This window comes from Euleptes europaea, chromosome 1 (assembly GCF_029931775.1).
Source record: "Euleptes europaea isolate rEulEur1 chromosome 1, rEulEur1.hap1, whole genome shotgun sequence".
Lineage (NCBI taxonomy): Eukaryota > Metazoa > Chordata > Lepidosauria > Squamata > Sphaerodactylidae > Euleptes > Euleptes europaea.
Genome location: NC_079312.1, coordinates 172,018,287 through 172,035,649, shown reverse-complemented (window position 1 = coordinate 172,035,649; position 17,363 = coordinate 172,018,287). Strand labels below are relative to the sequence as shown.

At 46.3% G+C, this 17,363-nt stretch overlaps 1 protein-coding gene across 1 annotated transcript in view; it reads right to left on the bottom strand.

Annotated features, from left to right (window-relative positions):
- Positions 1-538: 538 nt before the first annotated feature.
- COL5A3 (collagen type V alpha 3 chain) overlaps positions 539-17,363 on the bottom strand; it is a 158,497-nt gene continuing 141,672 nt past the window's right edge. The window contains exons 59-67 of the mRNA XM_056867384.1: positions 16,067-16,174; positions 15,904-15,957; positions 13,252-13,287; positions 10,153-10,206; positions 9,777-10,035; positions 7,122-7,234; positions 6,345-6,413; positions 4,295-4,531; positions 539-685 (exon numbers count right to left, since the gene is read on the bottom strand). Coding sequence (XP_056723362.1) covers positions 539-685; positions 4,295-4,531; positions 6,345-6,413; positions 7,122-7,234; positions 9,777-10,035; positions 10,153-10,206; positions 13,252-13,287; positions 15,904-15,957; positions 16,067-16,174 — 1,077 coding nt within the window. The remainder of the gene's footprint in view (positions 686-4,294; positions 4,532-6,344; positions 6,414-7,121; positions 7,235-9,776; positions 10,036-10,152; positions 10,207-13,251; positions 13,288-15,903; positions 15,958-16,066; positions 16,175-17,363) is intronic.

The window sequence follows — 17,363 nt, the reverse complement described above, 5'->3', positions numbered from 1 at the left end:
CAGTTTTTGAACCTTGAGCACCATTTGAATCAGAATCTGAGTCTTCTCCGGCGGCTCGCTCCACTCAGCCATTCCCCACACCCCATCCCGATACCCAGGTCTATTTGTGGCTACAGCTGTGCAGGTTGATTGGTCCTGAGTTCCCAAGATGCATCTGGCCAAACCTTGTGCCCTTATTGGAGAGGTCAGAAGTGTGGGATTGTGGTCACCACCGCGCCATCCCTGCCGACGGGCCAGTTCCAGGCGGTCAGTCCAGTGCTTCACTAAAGGGTCGTCGTAGCACCATGTGACGGGGCTGCAGTTTGGGAGGGCCCTGGCTCGCTCTGGGCCCTGCGATACTCCCCCAAGAGTCTTGGCCCGGGACCTTGGCCGCATAAATAGGAGGCTGTCGTCGGGTTAAATGCAACGGCAGGTCTCGGCCGGGCCAGCTCCTCTCCCACGTTCCTCTCCCCCTCCGTGCAGGGAGAGGGGGGTTTCAGCTCTCCCTTCCCCGGGGCGGTCCGCAGTCCGGAGGGGGAGCCGCCCCTCTCCGAAGGGCTCAGCCACCGAAGCAGACGGGCCCGAGCTCGAAGCCGAACTTCTGGTTAACATCCCCAAAGTCCTGCACGGCCACGTCGATCAACGGCAGCTGCTCCGTCCGCGGCGTCGCGATCTGCAGTACGGTTCGCTCCTGGCCCTTGCGTGCCTGTAGGGAGAGAAGGCAGTATCAGAAGAGACAGCTTGGGGGGCGGGGGATGGAGGCACAGTGAGACGATTTGGAAGTAGGGGGGAGGAAGGGGCCGAGGGGGGCTGAGTGGCCGTGTTGGAAGACAGCAGACAGGAAAGGTAGAAAGGAGGTTCGAGGGGTGCCATGGCTGTTCCAAACAAAGCAACTCAGGCAACTGCAACAGTAACTAGACTTTCATAAAGAGAAATTCATTAAGCTCTTACAATGTTTCCACAAACATAAATATACCAACAAAGGTCACATGTGACATACAAGTACAAATATCTCCATATGCACTACTTAGGGCATGTTCACACAGAAAAGAACCTGTTCCATGTGGTAAAAGTCAAGTATCCAGTTATTTAACACATTAAGAAGAAGAGTTGGTTTTTATATGCCGACTTTCTCTACCACTTAAGGGAGAATCAAACTGGCTCACAATCACCTTCCCTTCCCCTCCCCACAACAGACACCCTGTGAGGTAGGTGGGGCAGAGAGAGTGTGACTAGCCCAAGGTCACCCAGCTGGCTTCATGTGTAGGAGTGGGGAAACCAACGCTGTTAGTTTATTTATTTATTGCATTTCTACCCCACTCTCCCCAACCCGAAGGTCAGGCTCAGAGCGGATTACACAGTCTAAAACACAATAAAACAATAACCCATTAAAATAGTTTAAAATATAATTTAAAATAGCCCAATAATGCCCCTCAATGGCGCCAAAACTCCAGAGACAGATATTTGCAGGTAATAAAATTAATCTAACCACCCCCTAAGGTAGTATAGAAGGGGTGGTGCTCAGCAGCGGGGAAGGGGGGTAGGATTAGGGAGGCCAGTAATTATAATGAGAACCGTCGCTGGCCTCAACCATAAGCCCGGTGTAATAGCTCCGTCTTGCAGGCCCTGCGGGATTCCTGGAGGTCCCACAGGGCCCTGATCTCACTAGGGAGGCTATTCCACCAGGCAGGGGCCAGGGCCGAAAAAGCCCTGGCCCTGGTCGAGGCCAGCCGGATACTCCTTGGGCCAGGGATCACCAGCAAGTTGGTATTACATGAACGTAACTTTCTCTGGGAAACATACCAGGATTTACCAGATTAGCGTCTGCCGCTCATTGTGGAGGAGAGGGGAATCGAACCCGGTTCTCCGGATCAGAGTCCACCGCTCCAAACCACTGCTCTTAACCACTACACCACGCTGGGGAGAACCCAGACCTCACGTACATGTTATGTCTGAGACATGGCAGTGACCCCGGAAACAACCTGTACCCTCCGTAATGTACGAAACGTTCCCCAGTGGTTTTTAAGCAAGCAGAGGAGAGCTGCGACACCACACTGAATGGACCAGTCCTTCTCGCTGTGCTCACAGTTCCAAAAATTTGCTCGGCCAGGCTTCAGATTGCCAACAAGCGGCAACAAGTCAGACGGCAGCTTGTCAGGCAGCCTTAAAGAGCCCGGGGGCACCTGCCAGATAAAATGTTGACAAAAGAGAAAGCGCGGCCAAGAGCAATAAAGGGTTGGGCAAACTCAACCGGGAAGGGAAGAAGGGGCTGGCGCTTGTCTATCACTGTGCATTTTTACAGCCTCATTTCCTCGCTGATTCCTACGCTTTGGCAGTCATTTCGCTAGCGGTGAGTCCATTCATAGAATCATTGAATCATAGAGTTGGAAGGTACCACCAGGGTTATCTAGTTCAACCTCCTGCACAATGCAGGGAATTCATAACTACCTCCCTCCACCACACACATATACAGTGACTCCTACTCCATGCCCAGAAGGTGGCAAAAAAATCCCTCCAGGATCCCTGGCCGATCTGGCCTGGAGGAAGATCGGCATTACTCTGGGCATGTAAGAAAGGGCCATGAGAGCCAAAAACGGATGAAACCCTTCCTGCCCTCCCTTTCATTATCTGCCTAATGTCACAGAATTGGCATTGCTTGTCTGATGAATATCTAGCCTGTGCTTAAAAACCTCCAAGGAAGGAGATCTCACCACCTCCCGAGGAAGCCTGTTCCACTGAGGAACTGCTCTAACTGTTAGAAAATTCTTCCTAATGTCTAGATGGAAACTCTTGTGATTTAATTTCAATCTGTTGGTTCTGGACTGACCTTCTGGGGCAAGAGAAAACAACTCTGCACCAGCCCTTCAAGTACTTGAAGATGGTTATCGTATCACCTCTCAGTTATCTCTTTTCCAGGCAAAACGTATCAAGTTCCTTCAACCTTTCCTCATAGGACTTGGTCTCCACACCCCTCCAGCTTGTCTACATCATCCTACACAAAGCAGAAAAATCACAACTATCTCCTCCCCATGTACACACACTTCCCCAGTGACCCCTGCTCTATGCCCAGAGGAAGGCAAAAAACCTCCAGGATCCTTGGCATAAGAACAAAAGGCCATGCTGGATCAGACCAAGGTCCATCAAGTCCAGCAGTCTGTTCCCTCAGAGGAGGAAGCCCACAAGCAAGATGACTGCAGCAGCATTGTCCTGCCTGTGTTCGACAGCACCTAATATAATAGGCATGCTCCTCTGACCATGGAGAGAAGAGGTATGCATCATGACTAGTAGCCATTTTTACTAGTAGCCATGGATAGCCCTCTCCTCTATGAACATGTCCACTCCCCTCTTCAAGCCTTCCAAGTTGGCCTGCAGGGACATTGCTTCCTGACCCCAAAGTGGCGATCGGCATCACCCAAAGCATGTAAGAAAGGGTCATGAGAGCCACAGTGGCTCACTGCTGGCAAATCAGACTCACACCTAAGGTTGCCAGGGCCCTCCTCGCCACCGGAGGGAGATTTTGGGGGTGGAGCCTGAAGAGTGCGGGTTTTGGGGAGGGGAGGGACTTCAATGCTGGAGAGTCCAATTGCCAAAGCGGCCATTTTTCTCTAGGGGAACTGATCTCTATCGGCTGGAGATCAGTTGTAATAGAAGGAGATGTTCAGCTATTACCTGGAGGTTAGTAATCAAAAATTGGCCACAAGTGCTCAAACAGGAAGTTGGAATTCAAAGCAAAGCACAAGTACAAACAAGCCAAAATAGAGGCAAATAAATGAATATCACAATAGAAATGCTGATAGTAAATAAATTATGAGGAAAACCTCAAAAGGACAACCGCAGTTGGTAAGAACAAAGGGACAAAAGTCCAAAATTTACAATAAATAGAAACGCGAAGCGTTAATAAGTGCAAAAGGCGTAAAAACCCTCACAAAACATGAAAGTCCATATATAGAACAAAAAGCACGGGACAAGAATATAGCACAATGGGCTTCCGGTAAAATTCCCATTTCATAGAGATTTTTTCAAGCTTTAGATTCCTCCATGTGCTTGTAGCTTCATTCAGAAGAGAAAGGAGTGTACCTTCCTAATATATATGGACGGCTGGATAAGCTTGAAAAAATCTCTATGAAATGGGAATTTTACTGGAAGCCCGGTACTTGTGCTTTGCTTTGAATTCCAATTATCTGGAGGTTGGAAACCCTACTAACACCAAGGCATCACTTGCGAATCAGGCGGTTGAGCACTGGGAGGGTGGGGTGCCATGAGGCATACTGGGGAAGGCAAGCCAGCAGCAAAGAGGAGGAAGCCAATGCCTCACCTGGCAGCCATCGTACAAGGCGTGGATGGGTGCTCCCGAGCTGTTGTGCATCAGCTCCATGTCACTGTGGCCGAGGAAGCGCAAGGCCCGAGAGTGGCCGCCAGTATCCGCCTCATACCAAGCAACCACGTTTTGGCAGAGAAGGGTGAAATTCTGGTGGGCGACGGCGCTGAGCAGGCGCAGAAAGGTGAGCTGGGTCACGCGGACGGGGTTGCCGTCTGCATCCACGTAGGAAAACTGGGAGGAGAAAGTGGAAGAGCACAGGGGACATGAGAAGGTGGACGTGTTGAAAAGCAACACCTCCATTTCAACCTCTGCCATAAGAACATAAGGCCAAGGATCAGACCAAAGCCCATCAAGTCCAGCAGTCTGTTCACACAGTGGCCAACCAGGTGCCTCTAGGAAGCCACAAACAAGACGAAAGAAGAAGGAGAAGGAGAAGGAGAAGGAGAAGGAGAAGGAGAAGGAGAAGGAGAAGGAGAAGGAGAAGGAGAAGGAGGAGGAGAAGGAGGAGGAGAAGGAGAAGGAGAAGGAGGAGGAGAAGGAGGAGAAGGAGAAGATGAAGAGTTGGTCTCATGTGGAGGAGTGGGGAAACCAACCCGGAGGCTTATCGCACCCTGGCTGGGAAATGTATGGAAAACATCTTAAAAGCGATCGTAATCGCAAAACTTTCCCCTCTGTTTTAAGCTTTCATACAGATGGGAAACTAATCCTGTGTGTGTTTCCCTCTTAAATGAGGGGATGGTATATTTCAGCCATAAATAAAGTTGTCAACATCTCATAGTCATAAAATAGTCTTAAAGTCTGGAGTGGTTATCAAGTATTAAGGTCTATGGTGCAATGAATACTTCCTCTAAATACAAAATTAAGGGGTGGGGTGATCTGGCTGTACCCGGCTTTTGCAGGGCCTTATATGTGTTATATGTGTTATTAGATTTTAGTCTGTAATAAATACATACATATTTTGTACAGATAGAACTTTTAGATTATAACTTTGGGCCTTGGGTGTTTATTTTTTCTGGACCTTTGGGTACTTAATTCTGTTGTCTAGAGCTAAGCTGTCAACTTTCCTCTCCACCTTAGTATAAGATGCAGAACACATGGCAGACGGCAACTAGGCTGGCCAAACGCCCGCTGGGGTCGGGAAAAAGCCCGCCAATCCACCAGACTGCCTGCCGCCCCTCAGCTGGTCGGTGGGCAAAAGAGGGCCAGCGGAAGGGGTGCACGACCCATGGGATGCGTTGACATCACGTCCGGGATTGTTAGAGCATCTGGGTCATTTCTGGGTAAACCCGGGAGTGACATCGGTAAGTTGCAGCTGCCAGCCATGCCCCCGCAAAGCTCCCACCAGCAGTGAGGGGTGACCTGGCAACCCTAATGGTGACACAGGACAAGACAGTTCCCTGTATTTCTAAGGCCCAACCACATGATAAACCGCTCCCAGCTCCACCTGTTGACAAATATGCTCTGGGATTTCCACACTCAGAACTTCATTCCCAAGCATATGGGGTTCCAGGAGCCCCATGGCGCAGAGGGGCAAGCTGCAGTACTGCAGTCCAATCTCTGCTCATGACCTGAGTTTGATCCTGACAGAAGTCGGTTTCAAGTAGTTGGCTCAAGGTTGACTCCATCTTCCATCCTTCCCAGGTCAGTAAAATGAGTACCTGGCATGCTGGGGGTAAAGGGGAGACGACTGGGGAAGGCCCTGGCAAACCACCCCATAAACAAAGTCTGCCTAGTAAACGTCGGGATGTGATGTTACCCCATGGGTCAGGAATGACCCAGTACTTGCACAGGGGACCTTTACCTTTTTATATGGAGTTCCAAATTCAGAGTAGGACCACAATGTGAAGAGATGAGGGCTTAAACCTCCCCCCACTCTTTCACCATTTTCTTGACCTGAAATGGCACCAGGGAGCGGCTCTTTTCCCCGCTTGGTAAACTATGTCTCCTAGCTTACGTTAAGATGACGTTTGGGCCCTGGACTTGATCAAGCAAGATGAGCATTGCTTCTGGAAGTCGGCGGGGGCCACACAATGGGAAGCCCTACCTTCTTGCCTCTTTTGAAGGTGCTGAACCAACTTCCCGGCTGTTCTTTACTCCAGGCGGCGAGTCGTACCTAGAGGCATAGATTGCAGATCGATTGTTTCTTTTCAGTTTCCCTGAACCAGGCAACCTGATTTGGATGCCAGTTACCCCCCAAACACACACACACGTACACAGGCACACACCTTGTGATGAATTTGCATTAGGGTTGCCAACCTCCAGGTAATTACATATACACTTTACAGTATTGGTTGCATTGGGCTTGCTACATTGGCCCACAGTTCTACTGGGATTCTCTGGTGTAATGTTGGTTCTGTTGGGCTTGTTGGTTCTGTTTGCATCTGGAGGCTTTTGGCCAGTGGTTGCTCTTATGTTTTTGGATGTTCGCTTCTCTGCACTGGAGAAAGAGTGGAATCCCCCCCAGAAAACAATGCAGACAGGTAGGATTGTTTGCAGCACCTGGTTCAGGGGACACAGAATTGGACCCCTTGATCCAATTCTCTTGAAATTTGGAAGGTCTTTAGTGGACAGGCAGGACCAGGCTCCTGGCAATTTGGGTGGGAAATTGAGATAGACAGACAAGATCGTTGGGAGTTTCTTCTAATAGTTTTTAGGGCAAAAGGATTATCTAGTACACTGTGCATTAAAAGGGCTACAGAAGAGATTTGCCGTCCTTTATCTATATCCCATCTTTATCCTGTTTGTTCACCATGTTGTATAGCCGTAGCTAACTTTTTTTTCTCCCCAGCAGCCTCTACTGATCTAGAGCGGAGCTACTTACAGCCTCAAATTTCTTGTCGGGGAATAAGCACGTTTCCCCGCCAGCTGTGAAATTGCAGAAAACCCGAAAGGCATCGCGGCTGCAGCCTTGGTTGGGGTCAATCCAGTATTCACCTGAGAGGGATGGAGAGATGGATGTTAGTGTGGAAGAGTCCAGAGGATTGCCAAGGGAGTGGTAACACCTCTGACACCTAGATGGAATCAAATGGACCCACAAGGCATTTTTTCCCCCACAGGGACACATTCAGCTATGCTGTTTCCCCCTCCTCAGCTGTCTGAGGTGGTACAGTCTGGAAAAAGGTTTACCACCTGTCTGCATTTTGTGCAAACAGTTGGACTAAAAAAGAAATAGAGACAACGATGCTCATGTAAACGCCTTGCAGAAGTGCTGGTATGTCTAAGGAAAAAGCCCACCCCCACAAAAAGGAGTTGTTTTTTATGTGCTGATTTTCTTTTATATGCCAATTTTCTTTTTAAGTAGAATCAAACTGGCTTAAAATCTCCTTCCCTTCCTCTCCCCACAACAGACACCTTGTGAGATAGGTGAGGCTGAGAGAGTTCGGAGAGAACTGTGACTAACCCAAGGTCACCCAGCAGGCTGCATGTGCAGGAGTGGGGAAACCAGCCCAGTTCACCGGATTAGAGTCCACCGCTCCTGTGGAGGAGTGGGGAATCGAACCCTGTTCTCCAGATTAGAGTCCACTGCTCTTAACTACTACACCACACCATCATCATCAGACTTTATTGTGGTCCACGACCAGCATAAAACAGGTACAGGGAATAAACTTCATGAATTAGATCAATATACAACCAACCTCATGTAGCAACTGCCAATAAACATGGTATATATCAAACACAAACTGCGGGATAAAAATAATCTATAAATAAATTCTCCTTAGCAAATACTAAAAATTAAATCCTACCCAGGAACTTTAAATCTCTATCATTCTTTATATTAAGAACCCCTCTTCACTTCTTCTAAAATTACAAACCTAGGTACAAAACTGAGTAACCTACCGTGTCGTTGGATGATTTTTATCTGAGAGGAGATATTCAAGTCTAATTTTATTGGATCTCTGAGGAACCTTTCCAGCGATGGCCCAATAGTTTCACTAAGGATTTTATTATATAGAGCACAATCAAATACCATGTGCTCGATCGATTCAATATCTCTTTGTGGGCATGCACGTAATCTCTGTTCATACGGTATTTTCTTATATTTTCCCTCCAGTACTGCAGAGGGTAAGGTATTGCTTCGGGCTAACATAAATGCTCTTCTGGCCCTATTGGATTCCAGACAATGTAAATAGGCTGTCAGGGCTGCTATAACACTACACCACACAAAGTTGGCATCTGAATGTTTTTCCCCCATGGGAAGTAGCATAACGTAAAACACATGCCCATTTCATTGAGAGCAAGGCTCCCGATAAAGAGGAGCTGGCAGCCAGGCAAGATATGGGTTGTAACAGGGTTGCCAATCATTGGCTGGACGCTGGTGAGGTTTCCGTTCACTAATGCTAGCAGATAAGAATCCAGAGATCCCTTTTAAGGTCACCAAATTTGGATGGATAGCCTACAAGATTAGGAAAACTTGGGTAAGCCATAGACAGGCTTTTTAGCTATTAGTTTTATAAGATATTGTATAATTCTGTGACTCAATACAATAGAATCAATACAATAATAGAATCAATACATTACAAAAATAGAATCAATACAATAATTTAAACTTCCAGAATATCAGATAACTCATGGGAAACAAACATTTAAAATTGTAATTTTAAATGTTTGTTTCCCATGAGTTATTTGATATTCTGGAAGTTTGAATTATTGTATTGATTCTATTTTTATTGGTCTTGGACTGTATTAAATAAATTCAGATTCACTGGTGAAGTTGGGAGGGGGGCATGAAGTCAAAACATCACTTCTGGGCACAAACCCAGAAGTGTTGTCCCTGGGTCAGCAGGATGCTCTAGGATTCTGCCTCCTCCAATGCTATGGTTTTACTGATGCAGTGACATCATGTCTGGGTTTGCACAATGATATTTTTCCTGTCCACGTGCCTCCCGTCACCCTGCCGAATGCAGGCAGTGGGAGACCTCTTAAGCCTAGGCTGGAGTAAAACAGAATGGTTCAGGAAGAGTTTTTTTTTTAATAAAGGGAACAGTTTTAATACCTGTGAATAGTTTTATGCAGATTTTTTTCTCCCCTATCATGTTGTTTATATATTCTGCTGTTTTTATTGTACAGGTTGGGTATCCCTTATGTAACAGGGCTCAAGTGTGGGTCCTCAGGTAGGGTTGCCAGGCCCCTCTTTGCCACCGGTGGGAGGTTTTGGGGGCGGAGCCTAAGAAGGGTGGGGTTTGGGGAGGGGAGGGACTTCAATGCCTTAGAGTCCAATGGCCAAAGTGGCCATTTTGTCCTGGTGAACTGATCTCTGTCTGCTGGAGATCCAATAGAGATCAATGGCTAGAGGCCATTGGACTCTATGGCATTGAAGTCCTTTTCCTCCCCATACTCCACCCTCCTCAGGCTCTGCCCCAAAAACCTCCTGCCGATGGCAAAGAGGGACCTGGCAACCCTACCTGAGACCCACACTTCAGCCCTATTACACTCACTGGTTTTCTCCTGGTCTCCCCCCCTTCACCCTCAATCTCACCATCTGTGACGTGGGGATGGCAAAACTCCAACTCTTTGCAGACCCGGGCCGGGCTCTCCGGGGTGCCTAGTGGGCATCGCATTTGTTCCACCTCGTCGCGGAGGGAGCTCAGGGCAGCGAGGACTTCCGCCAGTCCGTCAGCGTCAGGGTCAGCATCCAGCCCATTCGGCTCATCTCTCTGCTCTCCCAGCTCCCAGTCACGGTGACTCTTACGGCCACGCTCCAGGGGCAGCGGGTCCCGGAACTCGGCTGGACGGCCCTGGAAGGGGGTGGGAAGAGAGAACCAGAGAAGGAATGAGAAAGAAAACAACACGGTGGTCTCGAGACAATTCCTCCTCCCCCAGACCCGTGGCCTGGCCCCTCGACCAATGCTCACCGGATTCCCTGGTGGTCCAGCAGGTCCCGGATCACCCCGTGGTCCAATCGGTCCCTGGAAGAAAACAGGCCAGAGTCTCAGAATAAGAGAACAGAATAATCTACACTGCCAAAAGTTTCTTGGAGAAAGGGTAGGGGGGAAAGTGAAGGACTTATTACAAACTGTTAAAACCACAGATGTAGGCTTACTGTTTTACTAGGCATTGGCTACATGCATCCAGAGGACTGACGATGTATCTAATGCCTAGTAAAACAGTAAGCCTAAATCTGTGGTTTTAACAGTTTGTACGAATTGTATATTTTTATTGCTTTAAATGTTTTATATATAATGTTTCCTCTTCTGGTTATTCTGGATATTGGCCCAACAATGTCCACTCCAATCTTAGAAAAAGCTTCAGTCACGATTGGTATGGGTTGCAAGAGTCCTTTAGTCTTGTCCCGAGCTTTGCCCACCATCTGGCATGCTCCACAAGTCTGGCAGAAGACTCCAATTGTCCTTTTCAGAGGAGGAAGCAAGTACAACAATATGTGATTTTATTGTTGTTACCCGCCCTGAGCCTGGCCTTGACTGGGGAGGGCAGGCTAGAAGTCTAAATAATAATTAAATAAATAATAAATCTCATGGAGACAGCAAAATCTGGGTCTTGTCTCCTCAGGCTACAGGTAGGGACCCCCCAACTGAGTGTCCATACAGAAATAAATAATCCCTGTATTGTGACATGAAGATAACTAGTTTTTATATTTTTTTCAAAGAGCCTATGTTTAAGAGAGCACGGAACAAAAAAGATAGAAGAAGAAGAAGAAGCAGTAGTAGTAGTAGTAGTAGTAGTAGTAGTGTTGGCTTTTATATGCTGATTTCTCTACCACTTAAGGCAGAATCAAACTGCTTACAATCACCTTCCCTTTCCTCCCCACAACTGACACCCTGTAAGGTAGGTGGGGCTGAGAGAGCTCTTAAGAGAATTGTGACTAGCCCAAGGTCACCCAGCTGGCTTCATGTGTTGGAGTGGGGGAACCAACCCTGTAAACCAGACTAGAGCCCGCTCCTCATGTGGAGGAGTGAGGACTCAAATCTGGTTCTCCAGATCCAAGTGTCATGTGGAGGAGTGGGGAATCAAACCTGGTTCTCCAGATCAGAGTCCGCCGCTCCAAACCACCACTCTTAAACACTAAACCATGCTGGCTATAAGAGAAGCCTGGGCAGGCGAAGGCGCTGAAAAGGCTGGCTTTCTATTGGATGATCAATACCGATCATAAAGGAGCTTGCCATTGGTTGAAGGGAAAAGAGTACCTCAGCCAGGATTCAATATGAGACAGAGAAAGATGGTTCTTTTCAGCTGGAAGCTAAACAGTCAAGGGGAGAGAGAGGGACAAGAGAAAGAGAGAGGAGAGAATGGGTTAAAATTATAGAATAGACAGTATTGGTTAGAAGTGAGGTAGAATGAATTTATCTCTTATGTACATTTTTTTAAAGGTAAGCTTCAATTGCGTAAAGGTTCAAGGTTCAGTTTATTGCATATGGCTTTTACAAGAGTTAAACATTTTTTTAAAAATCAATCATGGATAAAAGTTACATTTTAGTAACAAATTAAAACTCGAGGAACTTATCAGAACTGGAACTTATCAGAAAACCGAACAAAGAACGTTGTTCAAAGTCTGACATTCAAGGTAAGGTCCTGCAAACCTGTAAATTGATAAGACACCTGAAAACTGGCACAAGAGATTACCTAAATGCTGCAGTCTTGTAACAACTGCCCCTGCTGGGCGTAGCCTGGGACACAGGCTGTCAGAGGGGTTCCCACGGTTGAGGGGAAGAACGTGGAACCTTTCAAGCATCCCTTGCCAACTGTTCAGTCTTCAGGGATGATAAACCTAGCTGCACTATTAAGGTTTTCAATTATGGATGGGGGGGGGGACACCTTGGCTCTTCTCTGTCTCCTGGTTCCTACAAAAAGGGTCCCCACTTTCTTAGGCTCTTTTTCTATATATAGGTTGCTCAACGAGGCAGATCTCTCAGGTTACTCTTCACACAAAAGTGAGGGGAAAAAACTAGAAATGTATTAAGGGACAGAAACAAAGAGCAGTCAGGTTGAATTAGCATGCATACATACATACATACATACATACATACATACATACATACATACATACCCCATTATATTTTAGCCTGTCCTCTTTATGCAATATCGAGGGGAAAATTCCTTTGTACCATATTAACTGGGTTAAACTCGTTTCCTGATTCCAATAAATTAGTATTTTTATTGTCAGATACCGACTAATTTATCACTTACAGGCTGTCACTTTTTCACTCTAGCAGCTAGAAAGATAAGAGCCAGACTGGTGCCAAAGAATGTAACTAGCCAGAACTGATGGCCAGCTAGGATATATTTTAATTATATTTTATTTTATCATAATCTATATGGCATTTTGCATTTTATCTTTTATCTTTATTGTATAATTTTCTTGCTTTATAGTTTAATTTACCTTGTAATGGCCGTTGGCTCTCTACAAATAAAAATATTTACTTACTTACCTACTTACATACGTAAGTGAATTTTAACTTGGTGTAGGTGGAGCCATCTTTATTATTCTGTTAGGTTCCCCTCTGCATAAAAAAGGAACCTCTGTACCCTGACATGTGTTCCTTCTGCCTTTGCTATTATAAAAAAAAACCCTAATTGTCTATGAAGACAAGGTGTCTGGCCTTGAGTGCTGATAAGATAGTACAGTGTAGGCGAGAGGAGAGGGGGCCCCCCCCCACAAAATCTGGAACTGGCTCTGATCTGAGCCCCTAGGGGTACAGCCCAGAAAGTGATGTTATCACTTGTCTGAGAATCAGGCCTTAAAATCTCAGAAAGGGGAGCTGAGCAGGAACTGGGCTGTGGTGTCCCTCAGGGCCTCCCCCCATGATGTACGAAAGCCAGACTAATTATCCATTAGCCAACGTATGCAAAATCCACTGCACCTGTATAATGATTCAGGCTTTCCTGACAATGGAATCTGGTCCCCCTTCACAGAGAAATGCTTCTTTGGAAAAAGTGCAGACATCCCCTGTCCAAGCCCTTCTGTCCAAGCGCTAACTAGGACTGATGATACTTACCGGGGAGCCTTTGCTGCCTTTCTGCCCAAGAGGTCCCTGTGTAAATACAAAAGTGATTTGAGCTAAAAGGCGAAAGATTTATATGATCTGAAGAGAAACCAGAGTATTAATGGAGTCAATTCAAGCTGAATATTGCAAAGTAATATTAGATCTTTGAACTTACAGTAGAAATATCTTATCATTACATCATACTTATTTGCTCAAACCACCTGAGAATCCATCTACACAGGGACGAATAGAAATAGTCTGGCGATTTGTATAATTTAATCATCTAGCTTACCACATATTGTGTATTCTTGTATTTACTACTGAAAGCTGTAACTTTTTCTAAGTAATGATATGCTTCCCATGATATATTACATTTACTGTGTTATCCTCAAGGGAATCCTCGGCATCAGTCCTTCTACTTCTACTTCATTTGTAGTAATCTCAGTTCTATTTGTCTTTATTAATTTTATATAATAAGAAACAAAAACAAAAGAGATTTCACTAGTGAAAGGCATCCGTGTGTGCAGAGAGATCTTATGAGAAGGGAGATGTGATTCACACAAGGGGAGGGGGAAGAGATACAGATTGAGCAAAGATGCAGGTGTGGAAGGGAGGGTGGTGAGGAGAACATGGAGTCTGGCAAGGAGAAGGTGCCCTTGTTTATTATTTATTTATTTACACATTTTTGGATGCCACCCTCCTGCCCAATGAGGGCCACCGAGGTGACTCTCTTCCACAGGCTGACATACGAACACATGCTGGAAGTTGTACAGCCAACAGGAGCACTAGGGTTTCCAGGTCCCTCTTCGCCACCAGCGGGAGGTTTTGGGGGCGGAGCCTGAGTAGGGCATGGTTTGGGGAGGGGAGGGACTTCAATGCCATAGAGTCCAGTTGCCAAAGTGGCCATTTTCTCCCAGAACTGAACTCTGTCGGCTGGAGATCAGTTGTAGTAGCAGGAGATCTTCAGCTAGTACTTTTACTTTACAGCAAAAACCATGGCTGCTACACTTTGTATCCCTTGTGGGAACGTTGTATACCTACTGTAAGATGCTGTGTTTACCTAGCTTGCACTGGCATATTTGAGTCCTTTGGAACTATTGATTATTGCAAAGAGTCATTGTGCAGCTACAACTTGTATCTCTTTGAGGAACTTGTTAATTCCCCTTGTGGGTTAAGACAATGAGTTGTGATTGAAACGAGTGCATACACTCTTGGTGATATAATTGGGACTGAAGAACACTTCGAAACGATCGTATCCCATCTTTCCATCTTATTCTTCAGCATGATGATTACCACCTTGGACATCATTTGACATATATATGGACTTATATAAATTGTTGTATATATTGCATTGACTATTTGTATATAGCACTTTAGCATTATTTGTCTTCCAGCATTTAATACAATTTGTTTTGCATTGTTGATATCAATAATTTCCTGTACTAATTTCTAAACCTATGGTAACAGTACAGAGGTATTTCTTTATGGTTACAGTAATTGGAGGTGGGCAACCCTAAGGAGCATGGTTGCATCATGCTTATTTAAATGATCCAGGATGAGTTCAGGCCTCGTTTTACTTTTGTCTGTATTTGGAGCCCCAACAATGAACTGTGTCATATGCATCCTGCATTGACGATTACAAAAATTATGACATTGGTTGATTGTAGACTTGTGCATACTCTGCATTGTGACCACCGAAGAAGTCCCTATGGGCCGAAATGCATATGGCCTTGAGGTTTTTATAGTGCAGCCAATTGAGTTGTTTTATGTGACTTCTTACATGTATGTAATTTACTTTTTGGGGCTTAAGCTTTTAACTCATTTAAAGAACAATTTCACTTAATAATGAATATATATTTATAAAAAATAATTGTTGAGGCTCAACCTTCTAGGTTCCTAGACTATCAGATAAAACATAACATAAACATAATTCATAAAAACAATTAAAACTAAAACTAAAATACATTTTAAGAGCACGTCAAACGGTAGTAAAAAAAACAAAAAACCCACACAGCGTAGGATAAGGACGGAGAAGACCACAACAGGAGAGAAGCACTAGGATGCTAAGTTGCATTATATGGGATAGACTGCATAGTGGTTGAATATCTGGATATTCACTGAGCCATATGCCTGTGCATCGCTATCTGTGCATCACAGAGTTGCCATGTCTTCCTTCCTTCCTTCCTTCCTTCCTTCCTTCCTTCCTTCCTTCCTTCCTTCCTTCCTTCCTTCCTTCCTTCCCTCCTTCCCTCCTTCCTTCCTTCCTTCCTTCCTTCCTTCCTTCCTTCCTTCCTTCCTTCCTTCCTTCCTTCCTTCCTCAGCCCTCCCCAAGCAGGTCGGGCTCAGGGTGGCTTACAACATATACAACAATAAACCATACAAGTTACAGTTAAAATTCTCCAGTATCTATTCAAATTCTATTTTCGCCCTTAAAACCATCATAATGGCAGGGAACTAATCAGAGGGGAAAGAATAAAGGAAAGGAGATACAGGCAGTCTCAATAAGGAAGGGATAGTGATTAGGAATAAGCAACATATTATTATTAATAATAATAATATTTATTATTATTAATTATTAATTACAACTACAACAACGACAACTGAAAAGGAAGGAAGGAAGTGGGAACTTGGGAACTATTGGACAGAAGTAGGGGAGGTACTTACAGAGAGTCCGGGAGATCCTGGTGGGCCTGGAGGGCCAAATGGTCCAACAATTCCCTATTGGAGAGCAGACGTTAGGTATTGTGGGGATTTCCGCCAGCCAAGCTGCAAAAGCCCTCCCCCACACCCCTCCCTCCCCACCTGAACTCAGCTCTCATCTACTCACGGGGTCGCCCTTAGGGCCTGGTGTTCCCTGGTTCCCTGGCAGCCCCTGGTCACCTTTCTCACCCATCTCACCTGGGGGGCCGATCAACCCAATGAGTCCAGCATGACCCTAGAAAGGAACAGGGGAAACTCAGGAAGAAAGGGAAGATCTCTTGTAGAAACATGTGACCTGATCCAGTTGGAATAATAGAGTTGGAAGAGACCACCAGGGTCATCTAGTCCAACCCTCTGCACAATGCAGGAAACTCACAACTACCTCCCCTCCCACACCCCCAGTGACCCCAACTCCATGCCCAGAAGTTGGCCAAGATGCTCTCCCTCTCATGATCTGCCGACTGTCATAGAATCAGTTGTTGAGGAAATCTAGAACATTAGGGTTGCCAACCTCCAGGTGGTGGCTGGAGATCACCAGGTGATAGAAAGCAGTTCCCCTGGAGAAAATGGCAATTGGACACTATGGCACTGAAGTCCTTCCCCTTTCCAAACCCTGCTCTCCTCAGGCTCCACGCCCCCCCCCCCAAATCTCCAGGTATTCCCCAACCCGGAGATGGCAACCCTATAGGACACTGATGCATAGGTGCCTGAATCGGATAAACATATGTACGCATTATAGGCTCATGGTTCTCATTACCAATTCATACCAGCAGTCTGCGCGCACCTGTTGCATTTTGTTAACAAGGGCATTGGTACTATGTTGAATTGTTCATATTGGGCCATATGTTTGACACCCCTACTTTAGGCAATGCTTACAGGTGTCGGTGCTATGGGTCTCTCCAAGGCAGAGGAGGCAGTGACTGTGACCATCTGTCAATGACCCCTTCTTCCCCGCCATAGCCCCAGCACGTCTAAAAAGATGTCGTTTTTGCCATGGACAAAGGTGGGAGGAGAGAGAGCCAGAGCCCGGGGGAAAAAATCTAGAAAAGGCAATGAATCCAAGTGAAGTAGCTCACGAGTGAAGGAAAAAGCTCGGAAGAAGTTCCTGAAGCTGTCTACCATGCGGTGGACTAATTGGAACTGAGTGGGTATGTGCGGAGCATCTCCATGCTGAGGCAGAGGGGCATTTTATGAGCCAGCGTGGTTAGTGGTTAAGAGCGGTGGTTTGGAGTGGTGGAGTCTGATCTGGAGAACCAGGTTTGATTCCCGTCTCCTCCACATGAGCGGCGGAGGCTAATCTGGTGAATCGGGTTGGTTTCCCCATTCCTCCACATGAAGCCAGCTGGGTGACCTTGGGCTAGTCACAGCTCTCTTAGAGCTCTTTCAGCCTCACCTACCTCACAGAGTGTCTGTTGTGGGGCGGG